The following is a 26,490-nucleotide window of genomic DNA, read 5'->3' as shown; positions in this document are numbered from 1 at the left end:
ATGCTTATAAGTGATCTTGTACTAAGCCATTCCAATAAGCCTTGATTGCTTAATTTACACTACTATTGGATATTAATATTGCACAGTAATAATTGGACACCCTTTTAAGGGCCTTTGGGTAGCTGATAATTATTAGCTGTTGGTGGCAGTAATTACTAGCGTATAGTCTGGGTAAAAGGGCACAGCTGGAGAATCTGTGTCAGCCTTTCCCAGGAGTGTCTGTGAAGTTATATAAATACTTATCTCAAAGTGTGTGTGTGTGTGTCAGCTACTTGGGCAGGGACACAAAGCACTGGTTGGACAGAGAGGGTACTGGAAGTTAGCTTGCCAGCTAGGCTGAGATCTGGACCCTATAGCTGTGCCAGTGGGGAGTCTTATTGGGGACCTGGAGTGCAAGGGATCAACCCGCTCCATGTGATCTCTGTGTGCTCTGGGAAATTGCACGTTACTGTGTGTATTTGTTATCCTTTCCTCTCATATGAGACGCTCTCTCTGGTGTTAGTGGTGAGGATTGAGGCTACTTGATTGCTGGCCCAGGGCGCGGGCATCACACACATTATAAACCCATTGGGTTTCCAGAGCTGCTCAAGCATTTCTGAGCTGCTCTCTTTACCCCGCCGTTCCTAAAACCTATTTCCACACTCATAAGCAATAAATATACAGTAACAATCTAACCACAGAGAAACAAGTGTGGGTCAGGGCATTACACCCACGGCCCACACACGAGTCTGTTCCCACCATTTTTCCATGTTTTCGTCCCTTACATTATTCCACTTTCTCCAAGTCCTTTCTTTCATTTCCTGTTTCATTTCTTTCATTTCATTTATTTCATTTTTTACAAACCTAATTAAGTAAGCTCTAGCAAAAGAAAAATCCATTGGAACACAACCCCCATAGGGGCATTATCCTTAGCGCAAAGAACACATTAATACATTCATTAGAAACCCATGCAGTTTAGACACCATGGCTGCACTGCTCTATTCCTAACTGACTCATAATTTAGATTAATTGTGCCTCAGTTTAATGGATAAGGCTAACCCGACCCAACTGATTACAATAAAATGACACGGAAAACGATTACAACAAATGTGAGGGTTTCACTACATGGTATAAAATTTACAACTTATTCTTTTAAGGCCCTTCACGGACCAGCATTACAGCTCGCTGTAACACACTAGGGTACTGCACTTTATGTGACTGCATCTGAATGTCCACTGCTGGATGCATACATTTAATATATCTGTTTAAAGATGTTTGGAAGTTAAAGGAACATTAAAATGTTTCATGTTTTCCACTTTTAACACGCTAATTTCCCTGCAAAAACTTGGACGTTAAGTAAAGTGATTTAGTCAGGCAATTTATTAGTTATTTAGTCATTGATACTGTATTTTATTAACTGGATAATGGTCTGCTGAACTACGGTTGAAGAGGTACGGTAAAAGGAAAAACATAAGTCCCACTGGCTGGTTCGCGCTTGGAGATTTCAAAAAAGATATGTCACCACCACAGAAGGAACAGGAAACTCCAGTCAGGTCTGACACACTAAGGACCACATGTCTGAACAGAAAGACCATGCCCACCAGAAGCTGCCACACCTGATAGGCCGGACTGGATCCCCGCCCCTCCAACAGGGGCATAAAAACCCACACACCACCAGCTCTTGGGACATTCTGACCAACGCTTGGAGAGTGCACATAAAAGTCTTTTTAAGGGCTACAAAAGAAACCAAAAGGTTCAGATCTGGGTACAGCGCAGCCCTGAACAGGGCACACTGCACCATCCAGAAGGGGAAGCAGATGAGACATGCAAAAACTCAACAGCTCTTTTCAAGGCTCTCTGACCAACGTGAAACAGGGGAATAACACAACAACTCTTTTCAGAGCTCACAGGACAAAAGACAAAAAAAAAAAAAAAAACAAGGGATTAATCCCAGGCAAACACACAGCCACAGCAGTTCTTATCAGAGCTCACTAGAAAAGACAATTCATGCCAAGGCTAACGAACAGCTCTTATAAGAGCTAACACCAGCATTTACAAAGGCTGTAAAACTGTGGACATCACAGAAAAAAGGCTCTTTCAAGAGGCAGTTACTAAAAAAGCGAGAGTGCAACCAGGAATATACAGGATCGAGTTCATCAACCCAAAAGAGTGAGAAACCATTGAATATTTTTATTCCTTCCCCCAGGGCAGGCTACACTCATGGAAGGGTCAACACTTTTTCTTTTGTTGGAAATACTATCCTTCAGGAAGAAAACAGCTTCCAAGTTCAAGCCTCATTTTTTCAGGAGCTCCTACCTAGGATACCTGTACTGTTTGGACCTGGATTTCTGCTTTTACATTTATAAAAAAAAAATGTAGTTTGGACACTCATTCCAAGGGCAGAGACAGTTAGAGACAATAATTCCTTATTCGATTTTAATGAATTATCTCCACCTTCAGTTTCTATAAACATCTCCACTTTTGATTTTTGTAAACAACCTGATACTTATCTCACACAATTTTCTGCTATTTGAGACCTGAAAATGGAAGGTTAGTCATGTTGCACACACCATAACTCCATCCTTCAAACATTTGAATTTGAATCAGTTAGCAGGTCAGCAACACCCCTCCCCTCAAACTCCCAGTTTGGTTATGTCATCATTTATATGTATATTTTTAATGCCTTATTTTACCTCATAAATAAGGCTCATCTTCTCTTCCCTCGGTCTTCACTTTTTGGAGAAGATCTGAAGAGGATTGTGCCCATCAGCTCTTTCACTGACAATCCTCTGATGACAGCAAGACGACAAAAAACTGGAAGAAGTAGACCCATTCAGTGCTTCTGAGAATTCTTCACTTGACTTCCATGCTTTAGCAGGAGGAGAGGTTTACAGCAGACTTTTGTTGACTGATAACCACTCAAAGACATGGAGTTACAATATGTGAGGTATACCTAACATACAATGTATTATTTTTCTTTCTTTTTTTCTTCTTTGGCTTCTTGGGAAACTTTTCTTCTCTCCTGGAAAGAATGGAGAGGAGACCCTCTCTTTCTTTTGCTGGGTGAGCATGAATATTTTGATAGAGACTTGACATTGGAGGGTTGGCTCCTCTCAGGATGATTAATGTGCAGACGTTTGCAAAGACTCTCTTTTGTGGTTTGTAATATTTATGAAGTGTGATCTCATAACTGAGACCTGGATTTATGGTTGGTGTCTGTCTGTTCCACTTGCCTGAGTCTTCACACTAGGGCTGTTTGTTAGTATGTAATTTTGCTTATGTTGGGACCAGTAAAGATGCATTGATGCAAATTTAAATATGATTCATGTAACTTTATTGAAGTTTGTACAGCTGTGGGTTGCTTTTTTTTTTCTTTTTTTTTTGTTATCTGCAGCAGCTTGTAAGAAAGCTATGAGACCTCTTGAGACATACCATTTTTTAAGAAAATGTCTCCTGTGTGTTATGAAGCATTCCATTTTGGAAGTGCTGCTGTGGAATGTGTGTGTGTGTGTGTGTGTGTGTGTGTGTGTGTGTGTGTGTGTGTGTGTGTTAACATTCTGAGTGATGTGTTATGTTATTTGGATATTTAAGCAATAACCGATGAGTGCGTGTGGGTATATTGAAGATTTACCCATGGTTGGCATGATTTGATCATGAGGGCAAAGCCCGAGTGATTAAACAGTGCCAACTATGAATAAATCCTCATATACCCACACCTATGAGTAAGTTATTGCTATTATACAATGGCATTATTTAAGAAAAAAATTGCTTACTTTTAAGTAATGTCTTTGTATAATGGTGCAATAGTGTTTCTGCAGTATTTCCTCATTCTTCCTCGTTTGTTGATGTACTGTGCGTGCATATGGGGACTTAACATTCCCACACTTGCACAGTACATCAGTGCTGCTGAAAACAAGCAACAGGGAATGGAAGATCTCCGGTGCCTTTTTTTTTTTTTTTTTTTTAAACTATGAAATCTGGACAGTTTAGAGGTACGGGAGAGACAGGGCAAAAAATAGAAGAAAAATCAGGTACATTTCTTTATCTTTGCAGAACGAACCTGATTTTCCTTGTGTTTACTGTGCCCTCCATGCAAATTTTCAGCCTTTTAGCTCAAGAAATGTCACAAAGTCTTAAATAATGGGGGACAAAGACCCCAAAATAGGGACCAATTGTAAATGTTGCTTTTATAAACTTAAGAATAACAAGATGTTTGTTAATGTGCATTGCTTGAAGGATATGAATTCTGAAACTGAAATGCTTGTAATTATTTAGTGACTTTATTCCTTTGTGATTTGTCAAAAAACACATTTTATGATGCACAGACCAAAAATATGAGGCAAAATTCTGGATATTCTCTGAAAATGTAGACATTTGAGACATATACCTCCATAGCATATACTAACAGCAGAAAGTCCAGTCGCACTTCAGCGACTAGACTTTTTTCTTTTAGTATATGCTCGATTTACAACAAGCACGCTGGTTGGGTTGACGACCAATCAGCATGCAGGTTTTTGAATACTAATGAGCTATCACTGTATAATTTTTATAAGCTACATTATTCATCACTTTTATTTCATGTTATCACTTGATCACCTTGATGGGTATTAATGGATGTGTTTTGATGTGTTAGATCTTTACAGCTTTGCCACCTCTTGCACTTGGAATATTTGAGAGATCGTGCCACAAAGAAAACATGCTGAAATATCCAGAGTTATATAAAACATCTCAAAATGCACTGAATTTCAACACAAAGGTAGGGCACAGCAGTCATGTGTAAATTGATTTTGTATTTAATTTCTTGTGTGAAGTGCTTCTCATTATGTATTAACAAATTAAGAAATCATTTATAGTATAAGAAAGAGCAAATAGCTTGGTTTTCATTACTATAGCTTCAGTTTTCAGTCAGATATTATGGGTCTAACACAGTGGTACAACAGACAGTGTTGTCATCTCACAACAAGAGGTTCCTCAGTTCGATTCTCAGCAGAGTTTCCTTCTGTATGGAGTCTGCATGTCCTCCCTGTGTTTGATGGGTTCCCTACCCCATTCCAAAGACATTCAGTAGGTGGACTGGACACTCTAAATTGACCATAGGTATGAGTGTGCATGCAAGTGTGTGGTGTGGAAGAACAACCATGGCAGGACTAGCCAACAGTCTGTGTAAACCTTGGCTCTAGATGATTGTCACTGTTGAAGTGATACCCAACCCCATGTGCAAAAATGGGAAAAGGGGCTGTGGATGGGTACTGATTCTAGCATCAAATGTGCTAACTTCTTACTCTAAATTCTTCAGGAAGTGATAATGATGAGATAGGCTTTCTCCTTGCATACCACCACAAAATGACATTGTGGGGGTGGAGCCTAGATGGCCAACTGAGAGCAGTGAATTTTGAGAGCTCCATAAACTAATATAATAATATAGAAAAATTGTATTATTTTCAAGTTTAAAACATCAGAAATCTATAGATAAACTACTAAACTACATAAATATCAGTTTTGGTGGAGACATACAAAAACTTTCATGTCAAGTAACTTGGAGATATATTGAGTCAGTGAATATGAACAACTCAAAGAATTCTCATCCAGATGCTGCTTTGAAAAAAGAACTGCAGTTGATGACATCTACCTTACAGGAACTATCTTTGAAGATGGATGGCTTTAAAAATGACTTAGAAAACCTCAAATGAAATTATCAAAAACAGACTGATATGCTTAAGGAACTATTACAGCAACACCATACAAAAATAACAAATATAGAGACTGCTCTAAATGACATCGAAGGGAGATTCAAAGAAAGAGAATTCCAAAAAGAATTTCTGCTTAAACAGAATACATGGCTGCTTAACAAAATAGATGACGTAGAAAACAGGGAAAGGAGAAACAATGTAAGGATCTCTGGTCTGCCTGAAAACACTGAAGGAGAAGACATGATTTGATTCTTAACCTGGATTCCTGAATTTTTAGACTTGAAAGAGGGACTTTCATTTAGAATTGAAAGGGTGCATAGAGCACTGAGGAAACCTGCTTCTAACTCAACAAATACTCCACCTAGCTCCATAGTTATAAAATTTCCTTTGTCTTTGGACAAGGAACTAACATTAAAATCTGCTTGGAGAAAATCACCCTTAAAATACAATCAAAGCCTGATAAGGTTTGACAATGATTATTCTTCCAGAATACTAGAACAAAGGAAAAAATTCTGGCCAATAATAAAACTGTTGAAACAAAACAACATTAAAGCACAGCTGCCCTTTCTTACTTTTCCAATGACATGAGAACCTTTAATGACTTAGAAGAAGCTACTATATTCATCAAAAACAACAACATAGTGTCTATCACAGAAGAAATGGAATGGATAGCCCCCTACTCTTAAAAGAATAAAAGAAACAAATCCTTGGACTGATGCTAGAAAGAAGAAACAAAAAACTGATTCCAAGATAGCTGTCCCAAAAAAATAGCTCTTATAACTACATCTCTCAAAGTATCAACTGATATGGTACATCACTTGTCATCTGTTTTTATTTAAAAAAAGGAAGGTTTCTTAAACAACTGATAAACAGTAATGATTTATTCAGAATGTTCAAAGAGTCAATAATTCTTCACAAACAAAGGTAGGTCAAGATGGGTTACTATTTTCATTATATAAAAGGCAAACAAAGCAACATATAATACAAACATAGACGTTTCTATTCCCCTACTTGAACTCAATTAATACTTATCTTGTTCATTTTTCATTGATTTTACTTATAATAATTTAAGTAATTAATTAACTAATTCAACAAGGCACCATTCATCAGAATTCAGACTCAAATGTAACAAATTAACATCATATATAATAGCAGTAACAGTAGAGTGTTTTGAAAAAATGCTGTCATGGAGACTAATGCCATCTTCAGTTAAAGTATGATTTAGAAATGTCATGTATATCCTGGTTAAATAATAGCAGCAAGCTCTTAGTACAAATGTCATTATTCTGTCTAAATATAGTTAATATCAATTATGGCAGGTATTACAGCTACGAGTGCTGTTTGATCAATCCTGATATGGTGTACATGGATAAAACTGTGTCTGGCAGCTAGTACAAATGTAATTATTCTTCTGTCTAAACATAGTTAATATCAATTATGGCAGGTATCATAACTTCGAGAGCTGTTTGATTAAGCCTGACATGGTGTGTGTGGATGCAACTGTGTCTGGCAGCTGTTATATGTTGCCATTTTCATCTCTGGGAAGCTGTGGGTTGCGGCTTGTGATTGAGGTTTATTGATGCTTGTGTATTAGGAAGAGACATTTGGTGTTTTAACCTGGATTCAGGGGAAGGGGGTGGATAAAACTGTGATCTGGGATATTTTGGCAGAAAATAGTTTGTTTATACAAATGCTGTGTGAGAGGTGTGAAGGCTGGAAGAATGTGTGATCTGTTGTTGTGGCGGCTTGTTGGGAGAGTTTTTTTTTTTTTTTTATCTGTTTGTTCTCTGTTCTTTTCCTGGCTGCTGCCTCACTGAAAGGGAGGGAATTTAGGCATGAAGTTACAGTGAAGTGAAGCTTTGCTTCAGATGCATCACAAACCTCTGGTATGCAGTACACAGACATACTAACAGAAACAGATGCTCGCAGGTTGCTATGGTAACAGAGACAGAGTGACGATAATGCTGATGGCTCTGAGGAGCCTCCGAGATGATTCTCTGCAATGAAGTTTTTGGTTTTAAAAAAATATATATAATAAAGGGGCTGTTTTAAACCACATGTACACATAGTGATGGTCTCCCAACAGTTGGTTTAGCTCATTAAGGTGATTCCTGATTAAAAAAATAAATAAAATAAGTGCAATTTATATTTAAAATATATTTTGGTCCAAACACATTAAGGATTCACATAAGAGTGGAAGTCTGAGTTATTGTGAAAGACTAAGAGCACTTGGTCTTGTGCATTACCCTTTGCAGTGGTCTGGGAGGTGAGCTTGCTCGGACATGTTGGGCATATGGGGATAGCTGATTTTAGGGCTGTTTGGGGTTGCCGGGAAGTGCTAGAGAGTCATTAGATTTCCTTTGTGGCAATATCTGTGGGAATGGAAGGTGTGTTGAGTGGTTCACTGGCAGAGTAGCCACTGCATGGAACAGGCTGGTAAAATGGAACAGGACAAATATTGGTTTGGGTATTTTAAGAACAGCCTGGAAACATACCACATGAACTAGTGAATGGTATTCTGGCAAAACTTGGATGAACATTGTTGCCCATGCTTGAAGTATTGATATGTGTGTATATAAGGATGGAAATATACTTATAACAAATAAGAAACTAGAAGGGTCTCATAATTTAAAGTCTATGGACTATAAACATGCTTGGAAGGAGCTAATAATAAGAATAAGCATTACAGCTTGTGTTCTCTCAAATAACTAAACAACAGCCAAAAAACAAAACACACACACACAATAGTTATGTAATGTATGATTTTAGTAAATGTAGACATAAAATATATAATCGTCATATAAGATGAAGCAGTCTGCTGAATTTAGATATTAAAGACAGGATTTAATAACATAGGCTTGTGCATAATAACACTACTGTCTTAACTTGTCATAAATGACACACTACATTGAACATCAAGGGGAAGCATGATGATTTTCTTATATAAATAAATATGCATAACAAGTCATGTAATTGCTTTAACTTGAATTGTAGTTTTTGTAACCCATCTTTACCATATATAAAACCTCAGTGGTTAGCAAGGTAACTGATGTTTAATTCATGACATCAAACTGACAAAGTCATTCAAGGGAAACAGTAGAAACCTGAACTATGAATGTGTCAAAATGTAGCAATCACATTCTAAAGAAATAGTATTAAATTGACAATAGACAGTTTAATAACATGGGCTTGTGTATAATAGCACAACTGTTTTAACTTGTCATAAATTAAATGCACTATATTGAACATAAAGGGGGAAGCATGATGATTTTTCTCATGTAAGTAAATGTGCATAACAAGTCATATAATTGCTTTAACTTGAATTGTGGTTTTGTAACTCATCTTAACCTTACATAATACTTAACCTGTTACCAATGTAACTAATGTTTTATACATGGCATCAAACTGACAAATTTATTCAAGGGGAAACAGTAGAAGCCTGAACTAGGAATGTCACAGCATGTAGCAATCACATTCTGAAAAAATAGTATTAAATTGACAATAATCACTCAGTTTAACCTTTGCTGATTATACAAAATAGAATGTTGCCATTTAAATCTAAAAACTTTCAGTATATGCCATAAAATGGAAATTTATGAATATGGAAAGGGAACTTGTAATCATTAATCACAATAAGTGAATTTGTTGTTTTTAACCTATAATTTCACTCATTTTATAATAAGAAATGACAGATATAAAAATCCTTATGGGTAGGAAATGGAGGGGGGATGCACTGATAATTAAATGCACTAACTTTCATCAATGTTCACATAAAACAAACTTGATGCTTTAAGTAAGTTAGCAGCAAGCAAAGTGATTACTTAAATGCTGGCAAACATTGAAATATAACTTCTGATATATCCAGTAAAATACATTGTAGTTATAAAAATTATTACCATCTATTTATAGTAAATAATAAGTTTTGAAAGACTTCATCAATGAGGGCGAATATGTTAAATAACTGTGTGCTATTATCTTTTACTGAGGTTTTATATATGATACATCCTACTTTACTATGATTGAATTTGTATGTCATCTATCTTTCATGTAAATATTAATTGCTTATACAATAAGTAGACATTTATATTGCATTAGAATTCTGTCTGATCTACAATAGTACTATATCTGTTCAAAATAATGTAAATATTGCTTATTCCTAGAAAATATTCTCCATATGATAATTCAATTTATGCAGCTCAGATGTTCTGTATTGTCAATGTATGAGTGATAATCTGATGGACTTTGGTTTATTCATCAGATAAGGAATGATTTTCATTCCATGGCTAATGCGGATCTTAGTTTTGTTAACATTTATTAATTTAAATTTATTAGTTCACAAAGACATTTTTAGTATGCCTGATCAAAGTATAAAACTGATTAATTTCCTTTAAAAGCTCAAACATATACTTTATAGTTATCAGAGGAAAATGTTTAATAGTCACAATAAAACAAAAAAATACATAATCTAAATAACCTAAGATGGATTTAACGTTATTATCTTTAAATACCAATGGATTAAACAATCCTAGCAAGATCTACTGAAGTATTTAAAACTGAATAAAGCATAAATTGTCTTCCTTCAAGAAATTCATTTCAAAACAAATGACAATTACATATAGAATCCTAAGGAAAATATGATATTGCCGCATTCCACTTATAAGACAAAGACAAAAGGGGTAACAGTTTTATGGAAAACAAATGTGATTATCCCAGAAGTCATTTATAAGCATGAAGAATAAAGAAGGCCTTATGGCATTAGTAATAGTTAAATATAATAACAGAATATGGACCCTAGCCAATCTATACTGGTTCCCAGGCATTGGTACAGGAACTGTTAAAAAACACTTGGATACACTTGAATTTCATTTCCAATAATTATAAAGGCAACTTAATATTAGAAGGAGATGTTAACTGTATATTTGATATTTCTAAAACTACAAATAAAAGACCGCTGCATACATCTGCTGTATCAAAAGCTTTAAACAAGTGGGTAGAATCATTTCATCTGGTAGATATTTTCAGATTTAAAGAAGATAAAGCTTTGTTGTTTTCCCATCAAGATCACAGATTTGGTACCCAAACTAGAATAGATAAAATATTTGCTGCCCATGACTTACACCCTAAAATCATTAATTTCTCAATCACTCCCTGTCCCTTTTCAGACCACAATTCATTGATACTAAAACTTCAAAATGGGCACAAATCATTAATCTTTAACTCCAGAATTCCAGCATATATAACTAAAATTAATGAGTTCAAACCCTGGTTATTATCTGAATTGCAGTCTTTCTTATATATTAATTACACCACAGAGATAAAATAACAATATGAGACTCGTTAAAAGCTTACATATATGGTAAAACCCTAACTTGGTATAAAAAAAAAATCAGAGAATGGAATTATGAATTATTAGATCTACAATCCAAACTTTTGTCAGTAAAAGCTGAAAAAAATCAAAATCATTTGGAGATGAAAAAGAAAGTAGAAGTATTAAACAATAAATACAATGGAATTCTAACACATAAAACTAGTTTAGCTTTAAGAAAAACTAAAAATTAATATCTTGGCCACGTCTCCCAAATATCTAATAATTTAATCACAAGAATAAATACAATCAAAAGCTAATAACATTAAAAGTATTTTCCATGAAAAGAAAGGGAAAAATGTCTCGGATATAGGTGACATTCTTGATGCCTATAGAAATCACTGTATGGAACATTTCCAAAAAGAAAGTATACATATCGATCAATTAAATCTAGATGAAAAATGTTCTAATATAAAAAAATACCAGAAGAATTAAAACTAGACCTGCGAGCACCCATATCCTACAAAGAAATTACAGATACAATAAAAGAGGGTAAAATAATAAAGTTCCAGGTATAGGTGGCATAATTATGGAAATATATAAACTTTTTCCTTGAAAGATACTTTCCCTCTTCCATAAAACTCTATTAGAAATTCAGTCACAAGCTTTAATCCCACCCTGTTGAAGATAATCCTTAATCACACCAATCCTGAAGGAAAACAAATCCCCAAACTCTGTACCTCATGTAGACGTATGCCATTATTAAATAATGACTATAAGATATTTATTACAATATTAACTAACAGAATGAAAATACCACTAGCCAAAACAATAAATAATAATCAAACTAGATGTATATATCATAGATACACACATGACAATATTAAAAGGATAATTTCTCTTATAGAGTATGTCAATAAAGAAAATAAAGAAAAACTCATAACTGGCTTAGCTATAGAGAAAGCCTTTGATTCCCTAAATTGGGACTATTTATTCAAAATCCTAATGCTATTTGAACTTCCTGCATTCTTTGTTCATCTCCTAAAGAATATATATATATATATATATATATATATATATATATATATATATATATATATATATATATATACAAATAATTTAGCATATGTCAAGTTAGGTCATTTTACCTCTGAATCTATACCTATAACAAAAAGCACTAAACAAGGATGTCCCATGTTACCGATTCTATTTGCTCTGGCTATTGAAATATTGGCAGATTCAATTCATAACAATATAAAAATCAGAGGAATAGATGTTTATGAACAATACAATTCTAAAGTAATGCTATTTGCTGATGACATATTACTAACATTATCTAATACAAAAGAGACATTAAAAGAATTAGATATATTAATTGACAAATTTCACATGACTTCAGGACTCCGTTTCAGTAAGTCAAAATTAAGATTTGTATTTTTAAATAAAAAAAGAACTGCAGACTAAGGGAGATCACATCATAGGGAAACAAGAATCTACCTTACAATATCTAGGAATTGAGTTATGCAAGGATAATAATGAATTAGTCTCAAAAAACTACAATAATATCATCAGTACAATTAAAATCTCTGTGGAAAAATGGAACAAAATAATATTAACATTTGAAGATAGACTACAGTTAAAATGGTTTTACTGCCCAAGATCCTATATATACCCTTGGCAATACAACTGTTACCAGAAAGGAATATACTTAAAGAAATAAATTCATGCCTAATAAAATTTTTATGGTTTCCCAAAAGAAACAGAATGGCTTTAGTACATCATATCAGACCATGGAAACAGGGAGGATTAAACTTTCCTGATATAGAAACATATATGAAAGCATCAGTATCTAAAACAATCTCACATTGGATAAGTCCAAATTACTCTGCAAATTGGAAAGAATTACTAACTGTAATATCAATAAATGAATTTGATTTACAAAAAAAAATTTCAAATAACAGATAAAAACAATTTCCCATGACACATATTATGTTTTAGTATGCAATATAACACAACCACTAAAACTTGTATGATTAATTATTACATTGACTCATTTAAGAAAATGATTAATACAAATATAGATTTAAAAATCTGGTTTGATCTTTTAACACCATTTATAGTCACAAAGAACTTTCCACATAAAATATATAGAGAAATTATTAATTCCTGGGAACAGAAAGGATTTGTTTGTAGGCTCTAGTGTATCAAAGAACTAAAAGTTTTAGATATGCAAGTAACAAAAACAACATACAAAATTCCACAACAGGACTGGCTAACTTTACAGAGTATTCTGTCATATTCACAAGATTTAAGTAGAATAATTAACAATTCTTTATTTAAAGAAATACCTAAATTTACGAAATACATATATGAAATCGCATATAATGACTTTGACATGGGAAACAGTATTTCAGAATTTTACAAAATATTGATAAACTATAAAACAACACCCAAAACGTCATATTGGAAATATATAACAAAAGGACACTCAGTACAGTTAAATGAAGATATTAAAACAAATATCTTATTATCGATAAAATATACATCCTTTACACAATACTGGAAAGTTTTTAATTGGAAATGCTTGCACAGAGCATTCTTAACCCCAGATAGAATCAGTAAAATTAGTTCTCCCATAAAAGGAATATGTTGGAGATGTGAGCAAGTACACAATGCAGACTGGAACCACATTTTCTTTGATTGTGTTAAAATTAAGCCATTTTGGAATGGTATTAATAACTTTCTACAAGCTTTATTTAACAAATCATTTTATTTAGCTAAAGCTCTTGCATTATTAAATGTAAACAAAGGTCCTCATTTGAATAGGTCAAACATGTATCTAGTATGGACCATACTTGCAATTTCAAGGAAGTGTATAACAAGAAGATGGAATACGAACACAATACCAACTTTGGAAGACTTCTACAGCCTACTGAAGACCACGGCATTACTGGAAATTAAAGTTAAAGAACTAAGAATTTATCCAAAGCCATTTATGAACAACCCTTGGGGAAAAGTCTTATCATTGATTGACACTATACAATAATCAAACACTCTGATATTGGATTGCACATACTTATAAAGTAACTGTATACATTAAGCTCTGTTCTAGTGTAAGGTTAATGTAAATAGTGTACATAGTTATTTAAGATGTTATGTATAAATACTATGGAATTCATTCAAATGTAGTTGAAAAAAATTTTTTTTTAGAAAAAAAAATGACATTGTGTTACACAGTCTTTTCTGGTTTCAGTACTTTCATACTGTATGATATATATACTGATCAAAATCACAACCTAGTCCTCTCTATCATAACCAGTTACTAATCTTCCTAACTTTGAACTTAAATACTACATACCTCACACTTCTGCTTCTGAACAGTTTTTGTTTGTTTGTTTCTTTTGGCTTTTCCCAGTTAGGGGTTGCCACAATGGAACTCCGGTCCGCTAATGATTGGCAGTAGATTTTGATGTGCTGGCTTGCCGGGCCTAACGCACAGCCTTCAACGAAGGAACACCCATTCACGCATGTCGCCACACAGAAGACGCTCTTAGAATCGAACGGGCAACGTCTGTGAGGTGACAACGGTACCGCAGCACCACTACCGCAGTATAACTACTCAAAAAGTAAATGACTAGCTAAAAATACTATCCAGTTGTGGATATGAAGACTCAGATGATATCCACAAATTTGTAACAGCTTGTGATACCTTTATAGCCAAGCTCCTTCAACATATCATCAGCAAGTCATTAAGTAACAGTACCTTTCCCCATCTGTACCATCTCTGTAGTAGTACCTCTACCCATGTATTTCTTCATTTCCTGCTATAAAAAATTCTAGAAAGGACTGTATCTTCATAAATCATATTTTAACCTCTCTGACTTTAACTATCAGTGGTATTGTTTCAGAACAGGGCGTAGTACTTTAACCACTATTCTCTGCCACACTAACCATATTCTCACTGGTATGGATCATAGGAAACTCATTGGTACAGTCTTTGCCAACTTGACCAAAGCCTTTGAATCAGCGCAACACCCACTTCTCTTCTGAGGATTAACATGTCATTGAGTATCATCCCTGCTTTTAGTGAATGCACAATTTCCTGAGTCAGTGCTGCTTTATAGTTAAAGAAGGAAACTCCCTATAATCATCCTCATCGAGTTAGGTAAGGATTTGTCCAGAGCTCTGTCCTTGGTTCATTGCTGTGTAACATTTTTATTAACACTTACAAGATTGTAATCCCTAACATTCCTGAGATATTTTATTCCAATAATTTGTTAATCTGAATCTTAAATTCATCTCATTTCTGAATTACCTTCCCATTTGAAAATTGCAGTTAATTGATAGAAATTCTCCTTATATTGATGGAGTGTGGTGCATAAATTTAAAACTCACAGTGTAGGTACATTTCCTCTGTACATAAAAACTTCATTGTTGATTATGGAGGTCTTTAAGAAGCATTTCCTATTAGAAGAGTTAACACTAATCTCATCCCTACCTCTCTTCAAACAACAAATCAAACTACATTTCCAAAACCACTGGCTCTGTTCTTGTAGTACTCCAGGCTAACTTCCTCTCCTACTTCTCCTAACCTTTAACCCTTCATTTTGCCTGAAAACTAACTTCTACCCTGCTTCTTTCCCTGCTGTCCTCTTATGCTCTGACCCTTGACTGTCTTTTCTTCTCCTCTTACTTACTGACTCTTGCCTTGTGCTATTATTTTCTTTCCTTCATACGTATTAGGTAAACTTGCTTTGAAATCGACAGAACATTGTGTATGAGTTTAAACTTTTGAGTTCCTTTAATGTATGCTGATTTTATTAACTAGTTGATTTAAATGTATATTTTTATGTGTAAGTCTTTATTAACAATTTGTCTATCTGTCTTGGTTATGTTATGTGTGGAGCTTTTCTCCCCGGGCCTCTACTGAAAATGGACATATATCCAGCTAGACTAGCCCGGTCAACAAATGTAAAATAAATAAAAATAAAATAGAAGCATCACTTAGCTTTATAATATACACTAATTCTTATCACTTTCCTATGTAGAGGTTATGAGATGAATTACTAAATTAAGTGTAAAACAATTAAGGAATAGAAATCTGTATGTTAATCTGTTAAAATCAACAATTTATTTTATTTTATTTTACATTTGCTAACCGGGAAAGTCCGACTGGATACAGGTCCATTTTCAGCGGAAGCCCTGGGAGAAAACCTCCAAATGTACAAAAACAAGTGTAAATACAGTGAAATTATTACAGTTAGTTATCACAAAAGTGAGATTTGTTTAATGATATGTACACACAGGTACGTGTTTTTCTCTCATACAGACAGCAAAGGTTGGAAGCAAGTAGCTGAGAAAGAAATAGTTAAAGATTTCATCTGGAAAAAAAGAAAACACATGTATTAAGGTGGTTATCATACATGGTGTAGTGTTAACTTTAAATCTTTCCAGTAGGTGGGTGATACACACAATTTTAAATAGTTAGAGAGTCAAAGTTTTATTCTTGTAGTGAGGTTCTCATTTATGAATTATGTTTGAGTGGGAGTTAGTCAGGGTTTGTACAGGGACAAAGCCACTGCATTTTTAGGTATTTCCTAAGGGATGTTTTGAATTGGGATAAGGAGGGGTCAGTGGTGAGTTCAGCAGGAAGTAGGTTCCAGTTTTTACCGGCAGAGTTGGGGAATAGTGATTCAACAGCTGAATTGTTGGTTTTAACAGTTTGCACTAGCAATTCTTTGGAAGAGCGAAGGGATTTTTAGGTTACTGTAGAGGATAGTAATATTTTTCAGTATGGGTGTACTGTCTGTTTGGTAGAGGATTTTGTGAACAACTATTAGTTGGTTATATTGCAGTTGATAGGGTAGTTCAAGCCAGTTTAATGATTGAAGGTTAAGGCAGTGATGTGTTCTATAAGCTGATCCTGTGGCAAATCTGGCAATGTTATTGTAGCACCTAGCAAATTTATTGAGGTCTGATTTGCTTAGGTTTATGAAGATGGGTGAGGCATAAAGAAGGGTCGATAGCAGATGTGTACGGGCAATAACAGTTGTAGCAGATGGGGTTAGGAATGGTTTAATTCTGTATAAAGAGCCTAATTTTTTATTAACTGTTTTAATAGTTTTGTCTATGTGAGCTTCAAACTTGAGGTTGTTGTCGATAATCACTCCCAGTAGTTTAGTACTAGGTTCTGGGGAAATTATGGTACCATTGTTAGATATTATGGTGAGAGGTGGTGAGGGGATCTTGCAAGTGGGAGAGAAGAGTAATAGTTTGGTTTTATTTGGGTTTAATAGTAGTTGGCGACCAGTGAGCCAGTTTTCTACTTTGTTGAAAGTGATTTGGGACAAGGATTGCAAATCTGTGGGAAGGTGGCAGAGCAGATTAGGGTTGAGTCATATATATATATATATATATATATATATATATATATATATATATATATGTATATATTTTGAATAATCTGCTGTTAAGTAGTGAGGAACACATTTTTAGTATCTTTGTTGCAAGGAATAACTGATGTTCAACATACTAATTGCCACTGTAGTAGCCATAGCTATATGGTTTATGTCCTGTTAAGCATGTAACACCCAGCCAGCCAGCTTACAAAGCATCAAGGGCACCTTCCACATGCTCAAACTGTTAGTCCTCTCATGCTGAGCTGAAGATTACAGTTTTCAGATTCAGATACGATCCCTTTGGGAACTTCCCTTCCTCTTTAATATTATATACTTTTGATTTATTTTGGTGAACACGGGAATGTCAAAAGTCATTAGGCTGCCTCCCGTGTTGCCGACCTTAACTACTGCAAGTGTTCAGTACAGCGAATGCCACTGTGCATTTGCACATATGTAGTCGATTCGAATAGCGATCGCTGTACAGTGGGGATTGGGAAATTACCCTTTTCCCTACTGTAGTGTTATCTCGGAGATGGAATATATAATTTCAGGGGGGCACAGCCCCCCACATGGGTGGTTCAGGGGGGCTTGCCCCCCTGCAAAAGGTTACATCATGTGATTTGCAGTACTGAACTGCAAAAAGAATGTTAAAAGTGTGAATGCGATCTTTTTGCTAAATGCACTTCGACATTCTGAACTAATTAGCATGCTGGAAGTGGCTTTGCGAATTAGATATTACAGACTTTTTTGTTACATTCTAACATGATAGTAAACCATATATATATATATATATATATATATATGTGTGTGTGTGTGTGTGTGTGTGTGTGTGTGTGTGTATACCTCCCTACTGACATGCTGACACTCAAAATGCTGAGTGACAAAAAGCTGAAAAGAAGACTGAAAACCCGGAGTAGAGACAATGTCAAAAATCACTCTTCTCCTGCATCCCCACACCCCTGAGCTTAATATATATATATATATATATATATATATATATATATATATATATATATATATATATATATATATATATATATATATATATATATATATATATATATATATATATATATATATATATATATATATATATATATATATATATATATATATATATATATATATATATATATATATATATATATATATATATATATAAACTCCAAGATTGCCATACCTCAGAGAAAAGGGAATATTTGAGAAATAGTATCTTGGACTTATTATGATTGTCTGTTCTTTCAGCCATTCACTTTCTGTGTTTGAAGACTTGCTGTAGTAGGTTCAAACTTTTCAAATGGTTACCTGCATGGATATATCATCATAGCATATATATAACAGCATCTTACCCTCACCGAGAATGATGCCGCAATATAAAGAGAAAATGATCGATTTTAACAATTGGCTAAAATTTTGGTGTCATTCAAAGGGGATCCAGTGTCTGTCAGCCTGGGATGACATGCTCGACAAGCCACGTTGCTTCGCTAGGGACGGCTTGCACCTGTCACCCCTGGGCTTTCGGATATTGGCAAAGGCTCTTGCCACCCCCATAGTGCCTTTTTTAGGCAAAGCTCAAAAGACAAACCCACCTCCATAGGCAACACAATGAACAAGAAACTAAGGGTAATGCTGCTAAACGCCAGAAGTCTAAACCTCAAGATGCATGCACTCGAAGCTCTCCTCAGTATGGAAAACATCGATATCTGTGCAGTGACAGAAACCTGGTTCAAGGCTCCAGAGAGCACCCCAGCACTACCAGGTTATACCTCATATCATGCTTTTCGGCCCCAAATCTCAGACCGAACCACAAAAGGAGGGGGAGTATCCATATTTATCAAGGATACCCACACCTCCAGGTTAGTGGCATTGCACGAAGCATCGGAGACCATCCATGTGCAACTAACAGTGGGCAAAACTGCTTTTCAGTTTATAGCATGCTACAGACCACCCTCTCAAAATCAGGAATTCCACTTGGCTTTCCAGAAAACATTGGAGAACATGAAGATCTCTCCAAACACCATTATATTGGGTGACTTCAACTACCCAAACATAGACTGGGAGCATTACTCAAGCCCCAACACCCTAGCCCAAAGGTTCCTGGAATTTATATACTCAAATGCTATGGAACAACTAGTCACCATTCCCACAAGAGAGGAAAACATACTCGACCTGATCATTACCAACATGGGGACTCTATGCTCCATACCAGAAGTAAACCCCTCATTGGTAAGATCAGACCATAAATTAATCTCACTGGATATCCACAACCCGACCCCAACCCCAGCCCAGAAGACCACAGTGAAAAACTTCTCAAAAGCGAACTTCACACTTCTCAAAACTGAGGTGGAATCCTTCAAGGCCCTGGGCCAGTGGAAACTACGGCCCAAACTGCAGAATCCTATATAAACGCATTCTATGGACACCTCCAGGAATGCATGGATCATGCTATCCCAAACAAAAACAAGACCCAATCGTCCAAAGGCAGGTGTCCAGTCTGGTGGACCCCAGCCATAAATAAGCTGTACAACAGAAGGAGGAAGCTACTACATGATAGAGCAAAATCCCTAAAAGGGAAGGCATCTCTGACCAGTACTAGCAAAAAATTACGATCCCTCATAAAATCCTCCAATGCCAGCTTTGAGAGAAAAATTGCACAGGACACTAAAGACAATCACAAGGCTTTTTTTAGCTATGTTAGGAACCTGGGATGCAACAACCAGATATGCTCAGAGTTGATTCTAAATGACAAAAAATACACTGAACCCACAGACATTGCCAACATCCTGGCAGACAGGTTTAGTGCAAACTTCTCCCCCCTCCCTCCCAAAAGAGCAAATATCTATCCCAGCAGAGTGCAGCCTCCCTAACATCTCAGATGCTCAGGTGGAAGCCGCCCTCTCCAAAGCAAAAAACACTGCTTCAATGGGACCAGACGGTGTCCCAGGTTGTGTCCTACATGAACTCCAAGAGGAACTAAACCCTCACATAAAACTGCTGTACAATCTCAGCCTTATTACAGGATATGTACCCAAAGAATGGCGTACAGCAACAGTGGTCCCTCTCCACAAAGGTGGTGCCTCGACGGACCCTAGAAAGTATCGCCCCATAAGCCTGACTAGCCTAGTCTGCAAGGCTATGGAGACGATCATCATGGAACTCATAAACAAAGACATTGGGGACCTACAGACACTAGATCCTACCCAATTTGGCTTTGTCAAGGGCAGATAATGCCTCTTGAACCTGGTCGACTTCTTTGAAACAGTCACCAAGGCCATAGATGAAGGAAAGGTAGTCTACACAGCCTATCTGGACCTCGCAAAGGCTTTTGACACAATACCCCACTTGGGCATCATAGATAAGCTATCCAGCTTAAATATAAACCTCTATGTCACAAGATGGGTTGCAAACTGGCTCAAAGACAGAACCTACAGAGTCAGAGTTGCTGGAGCCATGTCAGACTCGAAACCAGTTACAAGTGGTGTCCCACAAGGCTCAGTCCTAGGATCTTTCTTGTTCAGTATATATTTTTCCGAGGTACAGGCTAACACGGAAGGACTGTGGTTGACCAGGTTCGCAGGTGACTGCAAACTGGGCGCCATAAGTGACTCTCCAGCTGACATGAGCATCCTTCAAAAAGGTCTCACAGAGACGGATAACTCGTGCCAGAGCCATGGTCTAAAGCTAAATGCCAAAAAGTGTATAGTCATACCCTTTGGCAAAAACAAAGTGCCCACAAATTACCACATAGGTGGTAACCCATTAAGTACAGAGGAAGTAATTAGGGACCTGGGGACCCAAATTGATAGTAATCTCTCCTTTAACAACCACATTGCCAAAGTGGTTAGAAAGACCTTCTACATAGCCCACCTTATCATGAAAGGATTCACATCTAAATCAAGGGAGGTCATCGTGACCCTTTATTCATCCCTCATCAGGCCCATAATAGAATACAATGCCCCTTTTGGGATGTACCTTACCCGACACCTGCAGCAACTAGAAAGACCCCAAAAGTACCTCACAAAGAGGATCAAGGGACTCAAACAGATGCCATATGCTGCTCGGTTAAAAAAACTCCAGCTCTACTTAGTTGCATACCGCCTACTTTGAGGCGATCTATGCCTGACATATAAAGCTATGTCCAACCCAGAATTAATGGACATGCTCCACCTCAGAAAATCCAAATCCCTTAGAGAAATAAATAGAACATGCTGGAGGGACAGATTCATAACCCAGAGGCTCCCTTCGCTCTGGAATAGAATCCCAGTCCATGTTAGGCAGAGCCCCTCACTGACTCTCTTCAAGAGGAATCTTGATGAGTGGATGGGGGATCATAGGTTTACCCCGGGGATTACTTCTGTGTCACTACTAGACAGAGGCACAGTAAATTAACCTTAAAAGGGCACAGTAAACTCAAATCAAAGGGTGGCGAAAGCCAAACACACTCGGGCTATGCTTATAAATGCCCCAGGGCAGATAGCCTAGTATGAACCTATGAACCTATATATAATCTGATGTTGTCCTTCTCATATCTAGCTCAGTCACATAAACTAGACTTCAGATCCAGCTCTCGAGCTCCTCCCTCTATCCATAATGCCCTACTCCATCCTCATTGCCTCAGATTTCATTTGCTGCCATCGTGGTTAGAGACAGATTCCACTCTTGAGCATTTGTAAGAGTATTTATTTCTTTTACCTTTAAACATTATTAATTTAGAATAACTGTACATCTTTCCTTTAATCCTCCCTCTTAGTTTTTCTCTGGCGCCAGGGATATATTTTCTTTTTCTCGCTTTGTCTACTGTTCTTAGTAGCTTTCTTAATACCATCATTGGCATTTTTCTGTACCATAGATAGGTATTTCTGTCTTTACCATTGTTTTTTTATGTACTATAGATAGGCATTTCTCTCTCTACCATTGTTGGTAATAACCTTTACAAAAAAAAATGTATCTCTTTCTAACCTTGTAAAAAATAAAGCCTTCTCTTTTTCTATCACTGCATACTGTTTTTTCTTTGTGTTCTGTTTCAATGTCTGAGAAACCAACAGGTTTTAAGAAATGCACTTCTTGGCGGCATAAGATCCATTATTCAGATGCCCACAAGAAGTGCGCTTACTGCCTTGGACCCAATCACTTGAATACAGCCCGTACCATGTGCTCTCTGTTCAACCCTGGAGCTTTGGCTAACAGACACAACAAACTCATTTGAAAGGTTTGCTTCCTGCTTCTTCTGGGGCTCAAATCCCTTCAAAAACCTCCTAAGCAGTTTATTCTGAATCCAGAAAAAGGTCTCCTCTGAAGTCCCTAAGGGCTTCATTGGAGCCTATGGAGAAAGTGAATAAGATCACAGATCCAACATCCTCGGATCTGAAGTCTCTCAGCCTTCTCAGAGAGGTTTTGGATCTGAAGGCAGTGGCCCCCATAGTCATAGCTCCATGACCAACAACCTCTTCTTTGGATCCTGTGCTCATGGATCTGAGGCCCAGTACATCTGATTGGAGCCATACAACAGTTTTTAGTGACCCCCCCCCATCAGATGAATTAATTGACCTGGTTTCCTGCCGGGTATGAAAGGAGCTGGATACTGTCGCACCCAGCCCCAAGTGCCCTAACAGGTTTTTGGCCCCTCCTGTAGACAGACCCCACTGGAACAAAGGAGTCCCAACTGATGCGATGATGATGGCGGCATCCATTAGGAAAGGGCTAGCAGAACAGAGCTGTACTGTCCATCCTCCAAACACAGAGTCTAGAGAGTTGGACAGATTTGGAAAACGAGTATTCACCTCAGCTACTTTTGCTCTGAGTTTGCTAAATTATCTGGTGCATTTTACTAGCCTGCAGAGAGATTTGACTGAAGAACTATCAAATACTCTCTCAGAGTCCATGTTGAAGATTTTAAAAGGACTTCCTCTCAACTGGCCACTCTTTTGTCTATTTCAAATGTTTCATTGAGGTTAATCTCTCGTACAGCTGAAGGTACCTCATGAGCAGCTGGTTCTGGTATTGCCATAAAGAGGCACACCTGGATGCAGCTGTGCAACTTTGCGGAGCTCTTTAAGACATCTTTTGTTAATGCCCCTTTTGATGGCACTTCCTTATTTGGGCCATTAGTTAAGGATACACTTACCTAGAGCGAACAAGAAGGAAAGACCCTATCTGCCATTGGAATCAAGTTTTCTACCCCTTAACAGACTTTTTCTAGAAACCAGAGAGGTATTAAGAAGATGTGGTTCCATAAATCTCAGGGACCTTTCCAGGATTCGCATGGGGATAATTTCTGCAGAGTCAAAGGGGAAATTTCTAATGGTAGATCTTACCATAGAGGCAGAGGAGGCCCTCATAACCTGTAATTCTCATTGCCCCCTTCTGTCCTCGGCAAGTGTGGGCCCCATTTCTACGGTCTCATCTTTGTTATCCTCCATGGATACTGGAGCCTACTCAGGATCTCTTTCTCACCCATCAGGGATTCAGCACCCTAGCCTTTATGCCCTCTGGATGACCACATGGTTTCTCTACTTCCAGTAATAGTCAGACAATTCAGGCTCTCTTACCCAGTCCGTGACATTGTTTTGGCTTCTCAAAAACATTCTACCAAGAAAGTCTATAGAAACAGATTGAAAAGATTTTCTATATGGGCTTCTGACATGGACATCGACCTCTTCTCTGCACCACCTTCTGCTATTCTTAGTTTCATTATTACCTAAAGTGGCTTCTGGAAATATCATCAACCAGTCCGTTAATTTACCAGTCTTTTTTCCAAACTTTTCCAGTAAAGGTGAGTACATGCTACACCTCCTTAATGTTCACAGACAACTATGTTTTTACTTTTACAGAACAAAACAGTTTAGAAAGTCAGATCAGCTTTTTGTATCTTTTTCCTCAAATCGCATAGGTCAAGCAGTTTCCAAAGTTACCTTAGCTAAATGGATTACAGACTGTATCTCACTCATTTACTCTCAGAAAGGTATGACCTTACCAAGACCCTCCCAAGCTTATTCATCTAGATCCATGGCTACTTTATCAGCTTTTTGGTCAAAGGTGTCTATTGATGAGATTTGTGCAGCATGTACATGGTCTAAGATTCATACCTTTGTTTCTCATTACAAATTAGACATCATATCCAGAAGTAAAGCCTCCTTTGGTTCAGTAGTACTCTGAATTATCCTTCCATAAGGGCCTTCTAAGGTCAGCATAGCTGGGGCTCTGTCCCATTAGTGAGGAACAATGAAAAGGACAGCATCAGATTTATAAGTTATGTGCTCACCATAGCTAGGCATCTGTGTTCTCCATTTTCATTCTTTTTCAACTTCCCTCCCCCATCCTTTTTTCTTCTGGAAGAACCTATTGGACTGTGTATGGAACCTACTGTCCCAGGTTTGAGTCCTGTTTTTCTATCTGTCTATGCCTGTTCTTCTCTTTAACTGTAGGGAGATTAGGCAGCCAACTCTGTCTGAAGCAATGGGGATGGTGTAGGGCATTGTGAGTAGAGGGAGGAGCTCGAGAGCTGGCTCCGAAGTCTAGTATATGCGGCCGAGTGGGAGCCAACGATTGGATCTGAACCCCTTAATGAGGAAGAATGAGAAAGGACAACACAGATGCCTAGTCATGGTGAGTACATAACTTATAATTTTAATATTTTTGCTGTTTACTACTGCTGCTAATTCCTTTCTGAATTCTAACTTACTATTCTGTGTGTTTGCTTAATACTGCTTTTAAGCAGTTATGAGGCTTTTCTGAAGTGTTTTATGACTTGCACTGGGAAACTACAGTTCTCTGGTGTCACTTGAATACTAGGCCTCTTCTTTCTGTTGTTTATCTGCTTCATTTTGAAGTTCTGATAAGAAAATGTTGCCTTTTTCAATTTTTCTGCATTTTATATTTACTTCTAATTTAACACTGCTTTAGCTGTTTTTATCATTAAATTATGATTTTACCACTAACTACTCTATTTGCATTTTCAGTGGAGATTTTTTTTTCATTTATGACAAGGGAATCTCTATATTAATGCTTATTTACACTGTTGTAAAAGCTTTCTGTTTGATTTAAGGGGAGTCCCTGGTGGTCTAGTGGTTAGGATTCTGTGCTCTTACTGCTGCAGCCTGGGTTCGTTTCATGGTTAAGGAAGCTTTGATGCATTTTTTTAGCTTAAAAGTGTTTTAATTTCACCTTATTTAACCCTTGCATTTGTGCATAGCTGCACACCTCTCAGCGGGGTTCAGTGGTGCCCTGTGTAGATGTAAATGCCTTGAAAGACAATTTTCTCCTAGACATTTGTTAATGAACCCTCCTAAGCTTCTCTGCTGTATTGTGGGAAACAGTTGTGCATTGATAAGCATAGCCATAGTTTTCACCCATAGTCTTCAATAGAATAAGCCCCTTTGTTTATCCTAGAGCAAAATCTGGTCACACTAGCCCCTCCCAATGTATTTATTTATTGATTGACATTTGTTAACCAGGTTGGTCCAACTGAGCCAGGGGCCACCCATTTTCAATGGAGACCCTAGAAGAAAAGCTCCAAACAAATTTGCAATTTTACTAAAGATAAACAACAGTTACAATGGCTTTGTTTACTACAACTAATACATAAGATCAATGTACTACTATGTACTGCTCAAATATTCATTAAAGCAGTGAAAAGCAATATTACAACAGAATAGCATAAGTAGAGTTCACTTTCAGTAATAAATCAAAAAGACATTGTATTAGTATCTTTAGATAGAGAAGGAATAAAGTAGAATAACAAGATAAAGAGAAGTGGATGGAAGAGGGAGATATAGCAAAGAGGACAAAAAGTATCATAAGTAAGAAGAGAAAAGATATTACGTGGGAGTTTGACATGGGCAGGACCAGGTATTTTGTAGATGATGTTTAAGTTCTTGTTTAAACTGGTCCTTATGGGGGATGCTTCTTATATTGATAGGAAGAGTGTTCCAACTATGGGCTACAGCTTATTTATAAAGGGACTTTCCAATATTTTTAGTAGGTTTGTAGATATCCAGAAGCTGTTTATCAGTTGTACGAAGGTGATGGCGGGGGTTGTAATGAGACAATAAATTAAAGGGGCAGGATGAGGGGTCATACAGGATAGAGTGTGTAATATGTAATTGAGGAGGAAGTTGTT

General features: G+C 36.8%; 1 protein-coding gene across 3 annotated transcripts in view; it reads left to right on the top strand.

Annotated features, from left to right (window-relative positions):
* Positions 1-26,490, top strand: part of ATP8A1 (ATPase phospholipid transporting 8A1) — a 3,191,789-nt gene that overhangs the window by 2,498,628 nt on the left and 666,671 nt on the right. For all 3 annotated transcript variants that reach the window (XM_044061519.1, XM_044061518.1, XM_044061517.1), the window contains one exon: positions 4,613-4,735. In XM_044061519.1, the coding sequence (XP_043917454.1) occupies positions 4,613-4,735 (123 nt within the window). The remainder of the gene's footprint in view (positions 1-4,612; positions 4,736-26,490) is intronic.

The sequence above is a fragment of the Protopterus annectens genome, chromosome 2.part0, assembly GCF_019279795.1.
Source record: "Protopterus annectens isolate FY-2018-M chromosome 2.part0, PAN1.0, whole genome shotgun sequence".
NCBI lineage: Eukaryota > Metazoa > Chordata > Ceratodontiformes > Protopteridae > Protopterus > Protopterus annectens.
The sequence above is the reverse complement of the archived record's forward strand: the minus strand, read 5'-3'. Positions and strand labels throughout refer to the sequence as shown.